At 40.0% G+C, this 22262-nt stretch overlaps 1 protein-coding gene across 2 annotated transcripts in view; it reads right to left on the reverse strand.

The window, feature by feature from the left end:
* trak1a (trafficking protein, kinesin binding 1a) overlaps positions 1–22262 on the reverse strand; it is a 105499-nt gene that overhangs the window by 60248 nt on the left and 22989 nt on the right. The window contains exon 2 of one of the 2 annotated variants that reach the window (XM_079836886.1): positions 19504–19820. Coding sequence is in view for 1 of the 2 variants with exons in the window: in XM_079836885.1 (XP_079693011.1) it covers positions 1081–1084 (4 nt within the window). In the remaining variant the exon portion in view is untranslated. Of the gene's footprint in view, positions 1–1080; positions 1280–19503; positions 19821–22262 lie in introns of those variants that run through there. The other variant, XM_079836885.1, reaches the window with a different exon arrangement.

Consider the following 22262-nt stretch of genomic DNA (forward strand, 5'->3'; position numbering starts at 1 on the left):
TAGTATAATACTAATATTTACATTATATACCAAATAATACTATAAAATTCTCACACACAAACACATTTGCTTTGTAAAGCGGCAAACTTGAGTCATGAACTCATTTGACATGTTCAGTGTTCAAAGTAACATAGTCAATGATACATATTTGCTTATTTGATTATTGTTTTAAAAATACTGGCCAGAACATATATAGTCCTTATCTATTTTACATCATCTTTTTAAGTGGTTGTTAAATCACAGGATTTAATGTAGACTTTGAATGGCAGATTTTCAATGTGAAGCCAGACTTTTAAACCCCACTTTATGTGTGTATTGTAGACAGACAGACAGATAGACAGATAAAAAGATAGATAGATGTATAAAAAGATAGATAGATGTATAAAAAGATAGATAGATAGATTAAAAGATAGATAGATTAAAAGATAGATTGATTCAAAGATAGATAGATTCAAAGATGATAGATAGATAGATTAAAAGATAGATAGATTAAAAGATAGATAGATTCAAAGATGATAGATAGATAGATTCAAAGATGATAGATAGATTCAAAGATTGATAGATTCAAAGATTGATAGATTCAAAGATTGATAGATTCAAAGATTGATAGAATCAAAGATGATAGATAGATAGATAGATAGATAGATAGATAGATAGATAGATAGATAGATAGATAGATAGATAGATAGATAGATAGATAGATAGATAGATAGATAGATAGATAGATAGATAGATAGATAGATAGATAGATAGATAGATAGATAGATAGATAGATAGATAGATAGATAGATAGATAGATAGATAGATAGATAGATAGATAATCCCTAAAAGTAAGACAAAGAATCTTACAGAAAATATCTAAACAAAATCTCTCTTTGACGGCATTTGAAAAAATATGGTTTCAAATGTTTTTTTGCCAACTTACAAAGTCACAGTTCAACGAACCCTAAAGACCAACAACTTAGCCTTTACACTGAAGCACAGATGGACAGCTACACAAAATCTCAGCCTACAGTTAGACAAAACCGAGAAAAATCTGACAGTAAGCAAAAGTCCAAAGAAAGTAAAGAAGAAACTCACTCATGGTGCTGCAGCCACGGGCACTCCGTTCGCTTGCCCAAACTTACATTTTCCACTCCTTCAAGATTGGACACGGCGTTCAAGCGAACGAGTGATTATGAGAGGAAGAGAGAGAGAGTGCAAAAGACGAGGGAGGAGGCAGTGAGCAAACGCGGACACAGCCCAGCCATGTCTGGCATGCTGATGACACCAGTCACATGGCCCCTCACTAAACATAGACTGAATTGCTCTCGGGCCAGTTGACTTCAGCGCTCATTGTTTCTGTCCTCCTGACCCTGGATCAGTTTTCTCTTTTCATGAAAAAACATGTGGGACTTACAGTACTTTTCTCAGAACGGGCTGCAGATCAGGGTTTTTGGGGGGCGTGTGTTAGGCAGGAAGTTAGACAGCCTCAGGGGAACTGCCTCGGAGATAAATCTAGGAGTTTAACAGCTGTTCAGTGTGTTAGTAAGTGTAAGGGGTAAAGACAGAGAAGCAGCCCAACTATCTCAACACATGCATTATTATACACAATACTTTTAATGCAACAGAAAAAAATATCATGCATACAATAGTACAAACTGCAGAAGTGCACAATATATATAATTAATATTTAAACAAATAAAAAAATTATCATGATTTTTTTAATTAATAATTTTATTAATATATATATATATATATATATATAAATAAATAATTATAATTTATAAATTATAAATTCTGTCATAAATCTTAAATATTTAAGAAATATTTGCATGTATATACTTTATATACATTTATATAATCTATAATATATATAAATATAAATGTTTTGTATATAAAAATAATATATTTTTCTTAAATATATACACATTTGTGTGTTTATTTATATATAAATAATAATTAACAGAGTACACACACATATATTATGTAAACACAAACTTTTATTTTGGATGCGATTAATCGCGATTAATCTTTTGACAGCCCTAATATATATATGTGTGTGTGTGTGTGTGTGTGTGTGTGTGTGTGTGTGTGTGTGTGTGTGTGTGTGTGTGTGTGTGTGTGTGTAAAAATTTTTTGTCAAAGTAAAAAAAGAAAAGATAATGGTTTTGCTTAAACGATGATCTGTGCCAAAGTCTTGCAGCAGTAACTTTTCCCAACTACAATTTCTTTCTTTCTTTGTCTCTCTCCGTCTCTCTCTCTCCGTCTCTCTCTCTCTCTCTCTCTCTCTCTCTCTCTCTCTCAAAGTCAAACAGAGAATGTCAAGGTGGTTTAATGTCACGGACTGCTACTTTAGTTTGACATGAGCTGGAGTTCAGAACAGGGTGACTACTCTTGAACAGTTAAGCACACACACACACACACACACACACACACACACACACACACACACACACACACACACACACACACACACACACACGCGCACGCACGCACGCACACACGCACACACGCACACACGCACACACGCACACACACACACACCAAACTTTATACTACATATTTTACAGTCAAAGTATATTTAGTAGATACATTACCTGCACACCAAAGTCAAAAGAAATGACAGCATTTACAAGCTAATATAAAAGAACAAAGCCAAAACAGATTTTTAATACAGCATTTAGATTATATATAGACTACTATAGACTGTATTAAAAATCTTGCTATGATCAAGTCAATTGAAAGTGGTGATTCTGCACCTGGTTATTGAAGCCTAAAGCATTCTCTGTTTATTCAAGGACACAAAAGGTTTTCATGACTCAGCAGAAAGAATATGAGAGGACATGTGGGAAACGCAAATGTGCATCGCAACACATGCACAGACGGCTGCCATAAGGATATGAATGGGAATCTTTGGGAAAGAGCCAATCAGATGGTAGTAGAGAGCTGCTGAAATTAAGTGTAATGGCATCTTACTGTAAGTCTCGAATACATTTTGAAGATTTGCCAATAAAATTGCCAGTTACTGTCAAGAGTCGTGGCACAAAAGTGTTTGCTCTCAACAGACGAGCTGTAAGTACACAGGGAGCAAGGCTCAAATTCTTCATTCCCACACTTGCCTCTCAATATCTGTAAATTAAGGCTAAAAAGCATTAAATAGAATAATATGATAATAATAATAATAATACAAAATAAAAAAATATAATATAAAGTAATAATAAATAAAATAAAGACCAATAACCATATATATGATATATTGTGCTTGCCTATTATACAGTATTTGACCAGCCTTGGCAAACCACACATCAGTGGTGCATTACTACAGCAACGACAGTCAAACAGTTTCTCTGTTTTGGGAATTCTGAGATAATCTTTTCTGTGAGTCAGGCCAGCAGTGTGACCTTGGCAACTGTGTCAAAACAATACTAAAGTTGACTTGACAAAACTGTATCAAGCTTTAAACATGCATATTTACACAGACTTGACCCTGAATGAGTGTGAGTGTTGACTTGACCCAGACCAGACCTGTTTCTGAAGACAATAAGGGGAGAATTCAGAGCCTACAGAAATTTAACAAGTAAACAAGCTACAATGAAAATAAAAAAATGTGGCCAGGGGAAGAATAAGTGGTGTCTGACATGTAAAGTGTTCGATTGCAACACTAATGATGGTGTTACTAGAGCAAAGTACAGACTGCTTGACAGTTTCATTTGATCTTGCAACACGCGATCTTTAAACACTGTGTGTTGTTGAGATATATATGGTATATGACTTCACTCACTCTCAAATCCTTCACTTTATCCATTTAGGTTAGTTACTGTTAAATAATCAAGTAATAATGTTTATGTGTGAGCTTGCCCAGAGCATATTTACGCAAATCTGACACAATCACATTACAACACAAGTATATTGTTTTAAAATGTTATAGAGCTCAAAATCATACAGACATTTGATATAAATGGCATTTTAATGTCGAAGATCTTAGCAAATTGTCTGAATCATAAAAAGACGATTTACCTATCTGAATTATAACACTATTTAAAGCCACATTATGTAATTTTTCGCCACTAGAGGTCGGTTATTCAAAACAAAAGCATAGATTTTTGACACCTTGATTTTGTGGAGCTTCTATTATGCCGCAGATGACCGCTTCCGCTTCTTCCGGTCAGGCGTATGTGAGGTAACAGCGCTGTTTTATCATATTAGATACATTTGAGTGTGTTGAAAAGTTGTTATAATGCAACTCTGTGTGCTCGCTCGGCAGCTACTATGAGACAATTGTTGCACAATGCAGTAAGCTAAATTGATATAAGGCATGGTAAAACATGGTATACGCGGTAAATAAAGAAAATTAGATTTAAACAATAAGACTTACTTTTGAGCTATATAACAATGATTCGTTTTCTGTCGATGAATGTGTGTCCAATCAGTTGCTCCCCTGTCTTTGGTGTGTCCATGGTTTCGGAAATCGAGGGTAACGCGGGTATGATGTCATGGATAGGCAATGGACGGGCACGGTCCTTGTTCTGGATAAAATTGCTTATTACTCTGGATTTAGACATTCTTGGAAACATCTGGGATAATGTAATACACAAGTCAACAAAATATATAACATTGTTCTAGTTGTTAATCCAAATATAACAATGTATCTATATTTGAATCCAAAAACCTTACATAGTGCCTTTAAACTCAATGAAGTATTTAGTGCATATGGGTCAAAGGTCAAAGATGAAAGCCAGCTCAGAGATAAGAAACACGTCTGCTCTTCAGACAAGTTTGACTGGAGCATCTCAAACCCTCATTAAACAGAACAAGTAAACATAGGTTATACTGCACTGCTCATAGCTGTTTGACCTGCTGTAAAAAAATACTTGAAAGTAGGACATAACGGCTATCACCATTAGCCATGGACATCCACTAGATGGCAGCGTGCCATGATGTTGCATCCAGCCAGTTTAAAGAAAAGTAGGTTAAATGACCTAAAGCTTTCCATATGCTAATGAGCTGCCTGTGGCATTACAAAACTCTAACCGACGTATCTTATCACATATGAAAGCAAAACACTGAAACACAATGCCGTGAAGGGGGTGGGGCGATGATCTCACTCATTCACCGTCTGCCGTGTCCTTCAGTGGAGGAAGGGCAGGTCTGAAAATCCCAACCACATTTCCTTGAGACATTATTACCTACGAAGTACAGAGAGCCCTGACCTGGGACCAGGGTTATCATCTGTAACTAAAATTAAAACCATAATAATGTATTATTATTTTCATTACTTCAAAATAAAACAAACATTAACTGAAATTAAATTAAATTTTTTTATTTTCTTGCATTTATTTAATGTAGTTGCTAAGGAAAAACTTTTGTTTAGTTTAAAAGGCACAACATGCAAGATTTTTGGATAAAAATATCTAGAACAATGTTATACATTTTGTTGATTTGTGTACATGAACTGAGATTTCAAATTTTCCTTGAGTTTTTGACATATATATATATAAACTATCCTGTAAGTTTCAGAGCTGAAAACGTCCTTGTTAGTCCAATAAAAGCTTTTATAGACACCAGGCCAGGCAAATGACAGGTTTTTCAAAGTGGGGATCTATGACGTCAAAGGGAGGCAAACACCACCTCTGTAGAAGAAGATCAACGCCTACTTTATCATTGCCTGTTTAGCACCGCCCACCGATTCGCGCATGACATGCAATAAAATAAGTAGCCTAAGTAACATAGGCCTATGTGGTGTTAAAGCAGATCGAGCTACCAAGCAATAAACATGCCATTGAGGATTACAAAATATTGTGCAGTGCCTGGGCTCGACAGTAATGCAACATGTAAGTAACTGTGTTCATTCTAATCTAAGTAAATGCCTGATCTGATATGTAAGGATTCATGTAGTCAGATGTTCTTTGTCTGTGTCAGTAAATCAAACCAGTGACTTAAAGTCAACTTGCGTTGTTTCATCCTCCTAGTAGGATGAAAACAATCTGTTATTTAACGGTGATTCAATTCAAGTGATCAATAAAAGCTCCCTTTGCAATCGTTTGAGCAGCACGTGCTGGAGCTGTCAATCAAACAGGAGAGTTTATCAGTGACGCGTTTATCATTGACTCCCGTTTTATTCAACAAATCTCTTAAAGGGTTAGTTCACCCAAAAATGAAAATTCTGTCATTAATTACTCACCCTCATGTCGTTCGACACCCGTAAGACCTCCGTTCATTTTCGGAACACAAATGAAGATATTTTTGTTGAAAGCTGATGGCTGAGAAAGGCTTCAGATAGGCCTCCATTGGCATTCAGTACATTTACACTCCCAAGACCCATAAAAGGCACTTAAAATGTCGTTACAAAGTCCATCTCACCACAGTGACTCTACAATAATTTTACGAAGCGACGACAATAGTTTTTGTGCGCAAAAAAACATCAAAATAACACCTTTATCCAACTTGTTCTTGTCTTCCGCGTGTGCCTCCACGACGCATGCGCGAGAATATGACACAGATCCGGCGTTCGGACACATGACCCAGAAGCGATTTGTTGACAAGCAGAGGAAGACGCGCATATCTAAGCTGTTGAATTCTACATTGATCGTGCTTTAGGTCTCGGCGTAGTTCTCAAAATGGGGTTAAAGTGTGCATTTCATGGATTCCCGAACCCCGGCGCTACGTAATATTCTCGCGCATGCGTCGTGAAGGCACACACGGAAGACAAGAAGAGGTTGAATAAAGTCGTTATTTAGATTTTTTTTCGCACAAAAACTATTGTCGTCGCATCGTAAAATTATTGTAGAGTCACTGTGGTGAGATGAACTTTGTAACGACGTTTTAAGTGCCTTTTATGGGTCTTGGGAGTGTAAATGTACTGAATGCCAATGGAGGCCTATCTGAAGCCTTTCTCAGCCATCAGCTTTCAACAAAAAATATCTTCATTTGTGTTCCGAAGATGAAAGGAGGTCTTACGGGTTTCGAACGACATGAGGGTGAGTAATTAATGACCGAATTTTCATTTTTGGGTGAACTAACCCTTTAAATATATCACATTTGCACTGTAAGTGAAGATGAAAGCATTCGTTCATTGTACAGAAAATGAGTTGCAATGACAAGATCACTGCTTTCATGCGCTCAACGTGTGTGATCGGCTACAATGATCATCATTGCAACCTTTCATGTCACAATCTGAATATATTGCCATAGATCTAAATGTAATTCAACACTTTTCATGATTAGTTAACCGATGAGAGCTGTAATAGTAAAAACGCACTAAAAGAGAGTAACACTTAGCTATTTCAAATGGAAAGACGTTAGCCAATCACAGCAGTGGGTGTTTACACAGAAGTCTCCCAGCGGACACGCCCCTTTAAGGAACGTTCAAACCAGAGGTCTAAAATCAGCGTATGGAAAAATGCCTTTTATTTATATGGTATGACAATTTTTGATGTAAAAAGCATTCTAACATTATAAGTGCACTCCAGGAAACATAAAACAATAAAACAACACAGTTCACGACCCCTTAAAATTATGCCAGATGTTTCCAATAATGTTTAAATCCAGAGAAATCAGATATTTTAAAGGGGTAGTATACCAAAATTACCCCATGATTTACTCACCCTCAAGCCGTGTATATGACTTTCTTCTTTCAGACAAATACAATCTGAGTTATATTAAAAATGTCCTGGCTCTTCCAAGCTTTATAATGGCTGCCCAAAATTTGAAGCCCAAAAAAGTACATCCATCCAGCCATTATAAAAGTGTGTTCAATTGGGGTTGGAGCTGAACTCTGCAGGACAGTGGCCCTCCAGGAGCAGGGTTGGACACCTATGGCCTAGAGCATCAATTACTTAACAACCATGCTGAACACCATAGCAACATACTAAAAAAAAAAAACCCACCTTAACAACCACAGTGGCATCAAACACCCATAGCAACTTAACCTTTTGGTAACACTTTACAATAAGGTTTCATTAGTTAACATTAGTTAATGTATTAACTAACACAAGCAGTACATTTTGTTACTGTATTTGTTCATCTTTGTTAAAGGGTTAGTTCACCCAAAAATGAAAATTCTGTCATTAATTACTTACCCTCATGTCGTTCGACACCCGTAAGACCTCCGTTCATCTTCGGAACCGAAATGAAGATATTTTAGTTGAAATCTGATGGCTCTGAAAGGCCTCCATTGGCACAATGGCACTTTACACTCTCAAGACCCTCAAAAGGTACTAAAGACGTTGTTACAAAGTCCATCTCACTACAGTGGTTCGAAAATAACTTTATGAATCGGCGAGAATAGTTTTTGTGCGCAAAAAAACCCTAAATAACGACTTACATAGTGATGACGATTTCAAAACAAGGCATCATGAAGCTTCGAAGCGTTATGAATCAGTGAGCCGAATCATGATTCGGATCGCGTGTCAAACCGCCAAACTGCTGAAATTTGGCGATTCAAACCGCTGATTCGGCTCGCTGATTCATAACGCTTCGAAGCTTCATGATGCCTTGTTCTGAAATCGTCATCACTATGTAAGTCGTTATTTAGGGTTTTTTTGTGCACAAAAACAAACTATTCTCGGCGCTTCATAAAGTTATTTTAGAACCACTGTAGTGAGATGGACTTTGTAACGACGTCTTTAGTACCTTTTAAGGGTCTTGAGAGTGTAAAGTGCCATTGTGCCAACGGAGGTCTTACGGGTGTCGAACGACATGAGGGTAAGTAATTAATGACAGAATTTTCATTTTTGGGTGAACTAACCCTTTAACATTTTTTAATAAAAATACAGCTGATCATGGTTTGTTCATGTTAGTTCACAGTGCATTAACAAGATTTTAATAATGCATTAGTAAATGTTGAAATTAACATTAACAAAGATAAATAAATGCTTTATAAGATCATTATTAGTTCATGTTAACTAATGTAGTTAACTAATGTTAACTAATGGACCTTATTGTAAAGTGTTACCAACATGTTTTCTGAAAATGTAAACCTCTAGCTATGTGTAGTAACAGTATTACAGAAGTAACAACAAATCAATGGCAAACTCAGTTGGCAAATGGTACATTTTTAGAAGGCGTTGAGTAGGAAGTCTCTCGCTGTTTCATTAAGGACTACTTGTCAGGAGCAGGAGGAAATGGCAGCCTATTATTTGCACTATGCAAATTCAGCCAACAGAGAAACTGTGATAACAGCAGAGGAAATCTCACAAATTTGTCTTGAATGGATTGAAAGTAATTGCCGCTAAAGTATTCACCCTAGACAAAAACCAACCCACCACCCTCAACCCAAATGTCTGGGGCCTCAGTCAACGTCAGGGATGCAATGATACAGTTCACCCAAAAATGCAAATGATCTCATAATTTACTCACCCTTCAAGCCAAAAATTGTCATCATTTATAAATAAATTATAAATGTAACTACAGAAATTAATTACAGGTGTAATTACATGCAGGTATTTTTTAAAATGTATGTACAATGTAAAAACATGTATGTACACAATAAGTGCATTGTATCAAATTAGTAATATAAATGTTAGTACATAGTAGTTAAGGCCACTTAATATAAAGTGGGTCCAAAAACTTTGTACACTATAATCACTGGCTTTCGGGAACCGCCATACGTGCGTTCACAAGACTGCAGAAGGCTTACCTCCGATCCTATTTAATTTAATCCAAAATCATTTTAAATGCTACAAGTGAATTTAGGCATTAAAACATTATAATATATACATTATTAAAAGTGCATATACTTTTTGAGATTTCCTAAAGATTACATTTTACCATGTTATCAAACTAGTGTTTGCAATTAAATATCCAATATAGAATGATGGTGAGGGAAAAAAAATATTATTATAAAAACATGCAATTTGCAATGCAATGTGCAATTCTAGTCAACGTGTTACACTTAACCTGAGAGTTACATCAAAATGCTTCATGATTCTAAAATAGAACAGTGCTTTTACAGTGCATAACCAAACTTTGTGGATCAAATAAAACAAATTTAGCCAACTATGAATGTACAACCCATTAAAAACCGGACAAAAAATATTTTTGAGTTAAAAAAGAAAAGAAAAAAAAGAAGAAGCTAATCCAAGATCTCTTTCCCATCCTTCCTTTTTCTCTGGGGACATTGTAAACTAAGGAAGTGACCAAAAATGTTCGTCTTACGTTTACATTCTGATCACACATAAACATAATGGTGTTACACAACTACAGCCCCTTAAAGACGAGCAGAGAAAATTCATGAGAGGCTGTTTTAAGGGCTCACACAATGCGTCTCTAGGAGGCCACAGGAAAAACTACGACAGCCTAAAGCTGGTGCCAAAAATCCATTTACACTTGCCAGTTACGTTAATTTGGTGTAAGGCATTTATCTCCAATGAATGGAACGAAAGCAGTTGGATGTGCAGTTCTATTCAAACACACTGCTATACTATTGTCTATGTATCCACAGTATAACACACACACACACACACACACACACACACACACACACACACACACACACACACACACACACACACACACACACACATGTTTGTTTTTGTGAAATGTGAGGACATTCCATAGGCGTAATGGTTTTTATACTGTACAAACCGTATTTTCTGTCCCCTTACACTGCCCCTGCCCCTAAACCTAACCCTCACAGGAGACTGTGCAGTTCACTTTCTGTGAAAAAAAACTTGTTCTGTGTGATTTATAAGCATTTTGAAAAGTGAGGACATGGGGAACGTCCTCATATTTCACCCTCTTTTTTTAATACCTATGTCATACCCATGTCATTATACACATTTGTGTCCTGATATTTCACGAAAACATGCCCACACACACACACACACACACACACACACACACACACACACACACACACACACACACACACACACACACACACACACACACACACACACACACACACACACACACACACACACACACACACACACTGTACGAGGACTCTCCATTGGCATAATGTTTTTTATATTGTACACTGTGTGTGTTTAAGACATGTGGTTTACGAGGACACTGAAAGTGTATAAAACATGTTTGTATTGTAATACCCATGTCATTATACACATTTATGTCCTCATAAACCACACATATCAGATCACTCAAACACACACACAGACTCACACACACACACACACACACACCTGCACAACAGATGGATTGAGATGCTTTTACCTGATGAAAATAAATGAGTACTCCATCCTGCAAACCAGACAGTGAACACCGAGCAGTCCAAATGTACATTCTAGTCATTAACACTGACGCATGACGAGATCTTTGAACTTTAAAAGCTTGTTTCAGGCCAGATTAGATTAGACCACCAGTGCAGAGACGTTCCTTTCAAAACCATAATGCTAACTCAGCTTAGACACAAAAAGCAAATCCAACATGATCAATTAACAGCAGTTCATGTTTTTTTAATACCCTATAATGTCCTAGTACTTCACAAATATGACTGAAATAAGTGTCCAGAGAAATCACACGAGCACGAATGGCATGTATTTAGGGAATCTGCATTAGTGTTGTGAAAATGCCAACATTTCTGTAGACGTACCAATACCAGTAACATTTCATGGTTCTCAGTAGGGTAGAGTGGGGGAAAACGCTCCCCTTAAGGACTGTGCAACTTTTTCTATTGAACAAAAGTTAAATGCGTCAAGAATAGTTATAGTTTTCAGTGACAATGACATAAATTATAAACCAAGTATGAAAATGTCCAGAGTTTTCATGTTATTAGATTTGTACAAAAATGTAATTTGTAACAAGGGTGTCACGATTCATGAATGCATTGCTTTCTTTTTGTCTCGTGTCTCTGTCTTTTGTGTTTGTGTATGTGCTGCGTGGATCTGTGGGCGTGGCCGGAGCAATCATGCTCATTCACTTCATCATCGGCGCCAGCTGCAACTCATCATCATCTTGTTTAAATACTCACCGTTTTCTCCTCTCCTTTGTCAGATCGTTGTCGAGGTTTTGTGCTGTCTGGTGTCTGATCCTGTGTTCCTGTTCCCGTGCTGTGATCGTGTGGTGTTTGTCCTGGGATTCCCGTTCGTGTTTGCCGTTTATCGTTCACGCTGGATATCCCCGTCATCATCACCTTCACTTCACTCTGCACCAGTTCAGCCTCACGGTGTTGATCATCTGGTCCCTGCGTTACCTGCTAGTGTTGCTGTTTGTCTTGTCACAGCTGAGTCTAATTAAAGAGTTTTTGACCTGCACTTGCTTCCTCGATTTATCTCATGACAGAACGATCTGACCAAGGCATGGAAGCAGCAGGCGGAGCTCCGATGACCATGGAGTCATTTGTTAACAGCAGCCTTCAACGCATGGACGCCCAGGAGGAGGGGCTCAGCAACACTAGCCGTGCTGTTCAGGTTTTGGTGACGCAGGTGTCCGGGCTCACCCAGCAAATTCAACAACTGCGAGCTCCCACTGCGCCACCCACACCGTTCGTTCCTCCCACACCATCAGATCCTCTCTCCCAGTCGGAACCTCGTCTACCTGTGCCTGAGAGGTATGCCGGAGAACCCAGTTTCTGTCGTGCGTTTCTGACTGGATGCTCCATGCATTTTGCACTGCAACCGAGAACTTTCAACAATGAGCGATCCAAGGTCGCATTTGTTCTTTCTCTGCTGACTGGGAGAGCAGCACTCTGGGGAACGGCAGTGTGGGAGAACCAGGACCCATAATGCGGGTCGTTCCAGGCACTTTCCGCCGTCATGAAGCGGGTGTTTGACCGTGCGGTCTCCGGAAGAGAGGCGGCGAGGGTGCTCGCCGAGCTTCGCCAGGGAGAGAGGTCTGTTTCGGATTACTCGATCGAATTCCGGACTCTCGCGGCGGAGTGCCAATGGAACAACGAGGCGCAGTGGGATATGTTCCTGCATGGGCTGGCTGACCGCATCCAGAAGGAGATCTACACCCTGGACCTGCCTAACACCTTGGATGGACTGATTGACTTGGATTCCGGAGCGGAAGGTAATTTTATGGACCGTACTCTCGCACACCACCTTCAGATTCCTCTTCAGTCACTTCCACATGACATTTCAGTCCACGCACTCAATGGTTATGAGCTTCCCAAGATTTCACTGTCTACTGGACCCATTAACCTTATCACGTCTGGTAACCATTCGGAAACTCTGTCATTTTTCATCATGGACTCCCCTCTTGCACCCATAGTACTCGGTCATCCGTGGTTATCGCAACACAACCCCAGAGTGGACTGTTGCCGGAGGTCCATTACGGAGTGGAGCACTAAGTGTCATGAGTCCTGTCTTGTGTCTGCCTGTTCGTCTGTTCCTATGTCTGTGTTACAGGAGAAAGCAGTGGATTTGTCTAACGTGCCCATGGAGTACCACGACCTGAAGGAAGTGTTCAGTAAGTCTCGAGCTGCTTCTCTGCCTCCGCATCGTCCCTACGACTGTGCCATAGATTTATTGCCAGGTAAATCTCCGCCTAAGGGCAAGTTATATTCGCTTTCTGTTCCTGAAAGGGAGGCCATGGAGAAATACATTTCTGATTCTCTAGCAACTAGGCTCATTCGCCCTTCCTCTTCTCCAGCGGGGACGGGGTTCTTTTTTGTGGGGAAGAAGGACGGATCTCTGCGACCTTGTATTGATTACCGGGGGTTGAACAACATCACAGTAAAGAATACGTATCCTTTGCCGTTGATGTCTTCAGCTTTCGAGAGGTTGCAGGGAGCGTCACTGCAGGGAGGTCCGCATCAGGAAGGGGGATGAGTGGAAGACTGCTTTTAACACTCCCAGGGGTCACTTTGAATACTTGGTCATGCCCTTCGGGCTGTCCAACTCCCCAGCAGTCTTCCAAGCACTCGTCAATGACGTGCTGCGAGATATGGTCGATCAGTTCATATTTGTCTACCTGGATGACATATTGATTTTTTCTTCTTCTCTCCAGGAACATGTGCAGCACGTTCGACGAGTGCTCCAGAGGTTGTTGGAGAATGGGCTTTTTGTCAAGGCGGAGAAATGCGAGTTCCATGCACAGTCGGTTCCATTTCTGGGGTACATCGTTTCGTCTGAGGGAGTACGTATGGACCCTGAGAAGATTAAGGCTGTGGTTGAGTGGCCAATCCCAGATTCCCGCAAGGCCCTGCAGAGGTTTCTGGGATTCGCCAACTTCTACCGACGTTTTATTCGTAATTACAGCCAACTAGCCGCACCTCTGACTGCCTTGACCTCCCCCAGAACGACGTTCAGGTGGTCAGACGCGGCTGAGGCAGCGTTTACCAAACTGAAAGACCGCTTTGTTTCGGCCCCTATTCTAATAGCCCCTGATTCCTCACGTCAGTTCGTGGTGGAGGTCGACGCGTCAGAGGTGGGGGTAGGTGCAGTGTTGTCCCAACGTTCTTCCACGGACGAGAAGATGCATCCCTGCGCGTTTTTATCCCATCGCTTGTCTCCAGCCGAACGAAACTATGACATTGGTAACAGAGAGTTGTTGGCAGTCAAGTTAGCGTTGGAAGAATGGCGTCACTGGTTAGAAGGGTCGGGGGTACCTTTTATTGTCTGGACCGATCACAAGAATTTGGAGTATATTAGGTCCGCTAAAAGATTGAACTCGAGGCAGGCTCGGTGGGCACTTTTTTTCGGTCGTTTTGATTTTACTCTCTCGTACCGCCAGGGTTCCAAAAACATCAAACCCGATTCTTTGTCACGTATTTTTGATCGCTCCGAACGCCTGGTTACTCCCGAGTGCATTTTACCTGAGACCCTATTTGTCTCCACACTCACATGGGAGGTCGAATCGAAGGTCAAGAAGGCCTTAGAAGGGGTAACGTCCCCGGTCGGTTGCCCACCGAACCGATTATTTGTGCCGGAGGGATTACGGTCAGACGTTATTCAGTGGGGGCATTGTTCCAACGTAGCCTGTCATCCAGGAGTGACCCGTACTAGTTTTCTGGTTAAGCAACGATTCTGGTGGCCACTTATGGCCCGGGACATTCACAGTTTTGTTTTGGCTTGCTCGGTTTGTGCTATTGGTAAGTCTTCCAATCGGCCCCCAGATGGGTTACTTCAACCGCTGCCTGTCCCTTCGAGACCCTGGTCCCATATCGCTCTAGATTTTATCACCGCCCTCCCGCCCTCCCAGGGCAACACGGTAGTTTTAACCGTGGTGGACCGGTTCTCGAAGGCGACTCACTTTATTCCCTTGCCCAAATTACCCTCAGCCAAGGAGACAGCGGTGGCTGTCGTAGATCACGTCTTTCGTTTACATGGCCTTCCGATTGACGTGGTTTCCGACAGAGGACCCCAATTTGTGTCCAAATTTTGGCAAGAGTTTTGTAAATTACTGGGAGCGACTGTCAGTCTTTCCTCAGGGTTTCATCCCCAGAGCAATGGCCAGACCGAGAGAGCCAACCAGGATCTGGAAAGAATGCTGCGGTGTTTGGTATCCAAGAATCCTTCTTCCTGGAGTCAGCAACTGTCTATGGTGGAGTACGCCCACAACACATTACCAGTGTCATCTACGGGCCTGTCTCCGTTTGAGTGTAGTGTAGGTTACCAGCCACCTATCTTTCCCAGTCTGGAGTCCGAAGTCGCGGTTCCCTCCGCACACGCCTTTGTCCAGAGGTGTCACCGCACCTGGACTAGAGCCCGTGAGACTCTACTCCTAGTGAGGTCGCGCACCAAGGCTAAGGCCGATCGCCACCGGTCAAAGCCTCCCGTATACGTCGTTGGTCAAAAAGTGTGGCTAAGAATATTCTTATATAAACTTGCACCCAAATTCATTGGCCCGTTCACTGTCACCAAGATCATTAGTCCGGTGGCAGTCCGCCTCAACCTTCCTCCAGTGTACAGGAGAATTCACCCCGTGTTTCATGTATCCAAGATTAAGCCTGTGTTTCGATCAGCAATTAACCCGCCAGTTCCGGTTCCTCCCCCGCCGCGTCTCGTAGATGGGGAACCTACGTATTCGGTAAATCGTATTCTGGACTCTAGGCGGAGGGGACGCGGAGTCCAGTACTTGGTGGACTGGGAAGGTTACGGTCCGGAGGAGAGAAGTTGGGTCCCTACGAGAGACATTCTGGATCACTCCCTTATCGATGATTACAATCGACAGGTAAGGGAGTCTGGGAACACCAAGAGGCGTTCCTAGGAGGGAGGGTACTGTCACGATTCATGAATGCATTGCTTTCTTTTTGTCTCGTGTCTCTGTCTTTTGTGTTTGTGTATGTGCTGCGTGGATCTGTGGGCGTGGCCGGAGCAATCATGCTCATTCACTTCATCATCGGCGCCAGCTGCAACTCATCATCATCTTGTTTAAATACTCACCGTTTTCTCCTCTCCTTTGTCAGATCGTTGTCGAGGTTTTGTGCTGTCTGGTGTCTAATCCTGTGTTCCTGTTCCCGTGCTGTGATCGTGTGGTGCTTGTCCTGGGATTCCCGTTCGTGTTTGCCGTTTATCGTTCACGCTGGATATCACCGTCATCATCACCTTCACTTCACTCTGCACCAGCTCAGCCTCACGGTGTTGATCATCTGGTCCCTGCGTTACCTGCTAGTGTTGCTGTTTGTCTTGTCACAGCTGAGTCTAATTAAAGAGTTTTTGACCTGCACTTGCTTCCTCGATTTATCTCATGACAAAGGGGGCGTTTTACCCCACCCCACTCATTTTAACAGTTTACAGCAAAATCAGAGTGCAAGCAGGTTTTAGCTTAACATTAAAAAGACAAGGCAAAATAACAGTAGATAAATATGAATATTATTAATTAACCATTTTGAAAATCTTATACTTTTTACTTTTTTTTTAAAAAATATTGTTAGCTGATGCTAACTGGTAGCTAACTTGCTAGCTGATGCTAATGTGAGGTAATTTTTAAATCTTTAAGTCTTTATTCAACCACCTAGTTAGATTACATTTGATTGAAAAACAAAGAATGTGCTTTTCACACCATGGTAACTACAGTATTTATGATAGTGGAAAGCGATGCTCTCTGAGGGCGTTTTACCCCAAGTGGCTGGGGGCGTTTTACCACACCGACTAGGCTTGAAAAAAAAGTTATGCAATTCTGAAAATCGTATTATATTTTCCTTAAATAACAAGTACTCACTAACTAAAGGCCTTGCTCTTCTCATTTCATATAAAACTGTGATGTTCTGCAAAACAACAAGCTTAAGAACACTTTTTTTCTTACTGTTAAAAATTACTCTCAGATATGTCATCAGTGTAAGCTTCGCAGTGAAAACTTCTACATCACTCAAAGTGGTCATAGTAGTCCATAGCAACAACACAAACTTATCTTGATTTTATCTAGTGGTTATTTTGAGAAAAACTTTAGGGGGGCATTTTACCCCATGGGGGCTTTTCCCCCCACTCTACCCTACTAATTTCGGTACTTATTAGGGCTGGGTTGACAATACTGATTAACCAATTTTAATCGATCTTCATTTTGGTGAACCGATAGGGATTTTTAAATCTCAAGACCAATCTTTAAATCTTTGTGGTTCTCAGATGCTTGAACAAAACTTCACTAAACATTATGTGACCCATCTCTGTCACAGCTCTCACTTCCATTCATCTCTGTGTGCGGGAAGGGCTGCCACTTTTGCATAGTTTGTGCTTGCTGTTTAATAATCATTTGAAACATAGCAAACTGGCAGCTCCAGTAATGAAAATATTTATCTAAACTCAGTCACGGAATCGATCTATAAACCTAAATTATACAATTTAATAATCAATTAAAAAGGAATTTATACCTGTATGATATTAAGCTGTAGCCATATCGGAGCAATGGTTTGGAAAATGGATGGATTGATGATTCAGCTGCGGTCACCATCTTCTGGTCAGACGGGGAAATTCATTCTGCGAGACCGTCACAGTGCATTATGGGTATTCTCTAGCCGTTGAGCGTATATCGATTGTACACTCGTTATTGTGGTGCATTGTGGGATTGAATAAGTGCATTCAATTACATCCACTACGGTTTTGGACACCACTACAAATGGCTGTCCCCTCAAATAGTGCCCTATTTAAGGGTACAAGGGGGATTTCGGACACACCCCTAAAGTTTGTGCTAAAAAAATGTGGCTAAAAAAAATGAGTGAATTCTTCTGACTAACTTAAAAGCCTCTGATTGTAAAGAGAAACCTTTGACGCTTTTCACACAGCATGCACACAAATAAGCACAAGAATGCTTGAAAGCAGTCGCCTGTCAGCGGGTACCAGATTCGGTACTACTGGTACTGCTGAAAAAGCTGGTATTGTTACATTTTTAAAACTTCAGTACAAACTTGGTACCGCAGTACCAGTACTTTTTGACAACACTATAATGTATTTATACCCCAGAGAGCCAGAGTGATCTGCATATCAGCATTGAAGTCTAAACGCTATACCTGAGCACCTCTACAACACTATAACAAAGAGCCACAATTCCAGCTAGACAACAGCTATTTTTAACACTACGAGTGGAAAACTTCTGACTCTGAGAGTTAGTGGGTCAGCTCTTTCCCAACGTATTACCAAGGGGGAAAAGGGTTTGTTTCAGTCTTAAAAGAAAAGACGTAGAGACTTTTACCGCTGACCCAAGATTGAATGCGTCACATAATAATAATAATCATCAAGATCCCAATGACAGAATCCAGGACTGAAGCTGAAGAAACATGAGACCAATGACAGCACAGGCCAGGCATCAGTGTTGGCGCAGCGCAGATAATAAACTTTATGCCTCTTGACCTAGTTTCATAAAAAATGGAGTCCAAACAGCCCTGTGTGTGTGTGTGTGTGTGTTGGCTGTCCGTACATTATTACTCATGCTGAAAAACTGAAGGGAGGTACTAAGTTCAGAAAGTCTTATTAGAAGCAACTAGTTACTTTTATAATTTCTCACTTTTTCCAAAAGTGATGTACTGTACATGCATGGTCCAAGAAACATTTTTGAATGTTTGTTCAGTAAATAATTCTAAAAAACAGGTTTATTGAATTGAATGTTCCAATTTATGCAAGAATAGTTTTACAGTTAACCATTCATAAACAGGCCTAAAAGTGAAATCACTTTAGAAATATTTGGTCCTGAATTGACAAAATAATGACGCTTGTCAGATTAACAAAAGCACCACATCATTTTTTTGTTCAATTATGAGTGAATTTTGAGTACTAAGCAAGTACAAAAATAATCAAAGTGTTAATGTAAATTTTTTTTTGCTTTTGTAAAATCTGCACTATTATCAATTCAATTACATTAAGTCTATGTTTATGTAAATATCGACCACAAAGGGGGCACTCTCGAGCAACCTAAAATGACAAAGGCCCTGTCCCAAATGACACCTTAAACACTTGTGGTCTTCCTATGAGTCGGAAGAAGCTCGCAACAGTGCAGGCTCTGCAAAAGTGCACATCAAGGGTGCATATCAAATGCAAAGGGGATGCTCGTGCGCACACTTCTGAATTCTAAAATGACAAATGGGACATCCTATGGTCTCATGGACTTAACAGACACTCGCACACCATAAGTGCATATGAAGTGTGCCATTTTGGACAGGGCCAACCCCCGAATTTTGTACACACTGACCTGTGATGGTTCCTGCATCTCTGTAAATCCTGGAGACATCATTGGCCGTGGTCTCGCTTACATACTGCTCCTCCTGGTGGTCTGGAGCAGAGGTGGGTGGGTTCCAGAGGTGTTGGCAGTTATGATGAGGGTTCTGGGGGGAGAGCGGGACGGGCAGGGCTGAGGCTGTGGCAGTGGGGGGCGATACGGCGGTGTCCAGCTTGACTACTTTTCACAGGTCAACCCCAGGAGCCATAGGGAACAGTCCAACAGGGCCGTCTAGCAGACACGTGCTAACTCTCTGTCAGCAAATCATGAGCATCTCTCTGAGGACGGATCTGGAGAGGAAGAGGAAGGTACAAAATGTAAAGCCAACAGTCACTCAAGTCACAGGATGGAGGTTTGTTTATAAAAATAATAGTTTTGACAGATCAGTCTCAGTATCAATTTCATTCTGCTTGTCAAATATGTAAGAAGTACACAACTCTCCTGCTTTCATATTCAAAAAGCAATCCTCATTGAAAGAATGTAATTCTTGAAAATAAAACCTTATTAATTACCCCTAAAAAGGCATACTCTTTTATTATTATTTCTTATAAACAAAACACCAAAATGTTTTAAAATATTTTATTGATACTTATGATTAATTCACACATTTTTATAAGGAATAATTTGAAATGTTTATGCTTTTTATTAAATATTTAAAAACGTGGGGTGCAATCTGTGTGTAAAATATTTTAAACTTTGAAAAATATATTTAAAAAATGTTTTGTTTTACCTGACTGCATAACAAACAACATTTGAGCGGTTACATTTAGATTTTTGTGGAAAATGGCATAACGTTTTTTTATTGTTAAATGTGAACCAATTAGAACAAAGAAATTAACACAAGCATTTTAAAATAGATTTTTAAAAGCTTTTTTCTTGCCCATATCTTGGACACTTATTATAAACGAATAAACAAATCCACCACATGTGATGGACAATAAACACCACAAAGAATCTCAGAAAAGCCCTACAAATCAATACAACAATTAATTTAGCAAATAAAGATTGAAATCAGCCTGCGTCCAGCTCTCACTTCCATTCAATCAGTGGTGTGATTTACTGCTGTTCTGGGATCAGCAGTTAACCTCAAATCGACAGAGTGCCAGACAAAGCCATTAGGACTGCCATGTCTGCCAGAGCTGTGCTGCATGTTACAGCAATCATTCCCAGTCCTGGTCAACCAAGGCCACAACACAGTAGAAATCACTGTTTACAGTGCCAACAAATTAAAACTGATAAAGATGAGGTTGAGCTTGCTAAATGGATATGCTAGTGAAACGTAATGTGTGTAATAGGCATAAAAGCATGATGCAAATCGTTGCATCATTATGTTCTAGAATGGTCAGGCACGTACTCCTACACACACACACACACACACACACACACACACACACACACACACACACACACACACACACACACACACACACACACACACACACACACACACACACACACACACACACACACACACACACACACACACACACACACACACACACACACACACACACACACACACACACACACACACACACACACACACACACACACACACACACACACACACACACACACACACACACACACACACACACACACACACACACACACACACACACACACACACAGGCTTTAGAAGCTGGCAGTGATTTGAACAGTTGGTGAGATGTTGGTTTGGTTACGACAGAAAATTTATTCGACTCATCCCTCAGTTTGTAAAATTAAGCATATACAATGAAAGTCTATAAGGCAAGACACTGCATCAGGTTTAATGTTTGAATAAGTTCTTGGCTTGAAAGTATGGCCACAAGGCTTACACATTGCAGTATGTGTTAATACTAGTGTGATGTATTAGAAAAAACAAAACAAAAAGTGTTTGCATACAAAAATCTACCCACAATTACACTGATTCTGTGTTTTTAGATGTTTGTTCATCAAAAAAAGATTTTTGGCCATTATAGATCTACTTTATGGCCCAAACAGTGATTTAATAACCTTTTGAACTCGAAGGAATGTCTTTCCCCTTGTCATTGCATTACTGAAAACATGACTTTGTGTCAGATTAAGATTAGATTAGATTAAGTAGATTAAGTTGAACTTGTTTTAAACCTCATCAAAAACCCCTCAAGTCACCCTCATGTTGTTTCAAACCTGCATGACCTTATTTCTTCTGTGGACCATAAAATAAGATATTTTGAGTGTTGTATCAATAATGGTGACTAAAACTGTTTAGTTAACAAATTTCTTGTTATCTTATTAATATCTTCTTTTGTGTACTGCAGAAGAAAGAAAGTCATAGAGGAACAACATGAGGGTTTGTAAATAATGATAAAAAGAAGTCGTGTGGCATGACCGACAAAATCATGTTGCATCATCTGAAGTCCTCACCGTTGCACATCAGAACACTTACATGCACTCAGAAAACTTCTATACCTTCTTAAGTTTTAAATTATTAAAATATTTCAGGCAAAGTAGACATTAATAATATAGGCTTCACAAAAAAGTGGAACGGCTTTTAAAGTTTCACTTGAGGCTAGACTGGAAGAATTCAAATGTGGCTCATAAATCTAATTACTGGCAGTAAACACACCCACGAGAACAGACTTTTCCATTCAGAAAGCACTGGCGACCATCACTGAAAATTATGAGCTCATATGCAATATGAAGCCACGAAGAACATGACCATGACGTGGATATTTGCTCAAGCTTACCAACTGACAGAACCACAA

This window comes from Gobio gobio (genome assembly GCF_949357685.1).
Source record: "Gobio gobio genome assembly, chromosome: 15".
Taxonomy (NCBI): domain Eukaryota; kingdom Metazoa; phylum Chordata; class Actinopteri; order Cypriniformes; family Gobionidae; genus Gobio; species Gobio gobio.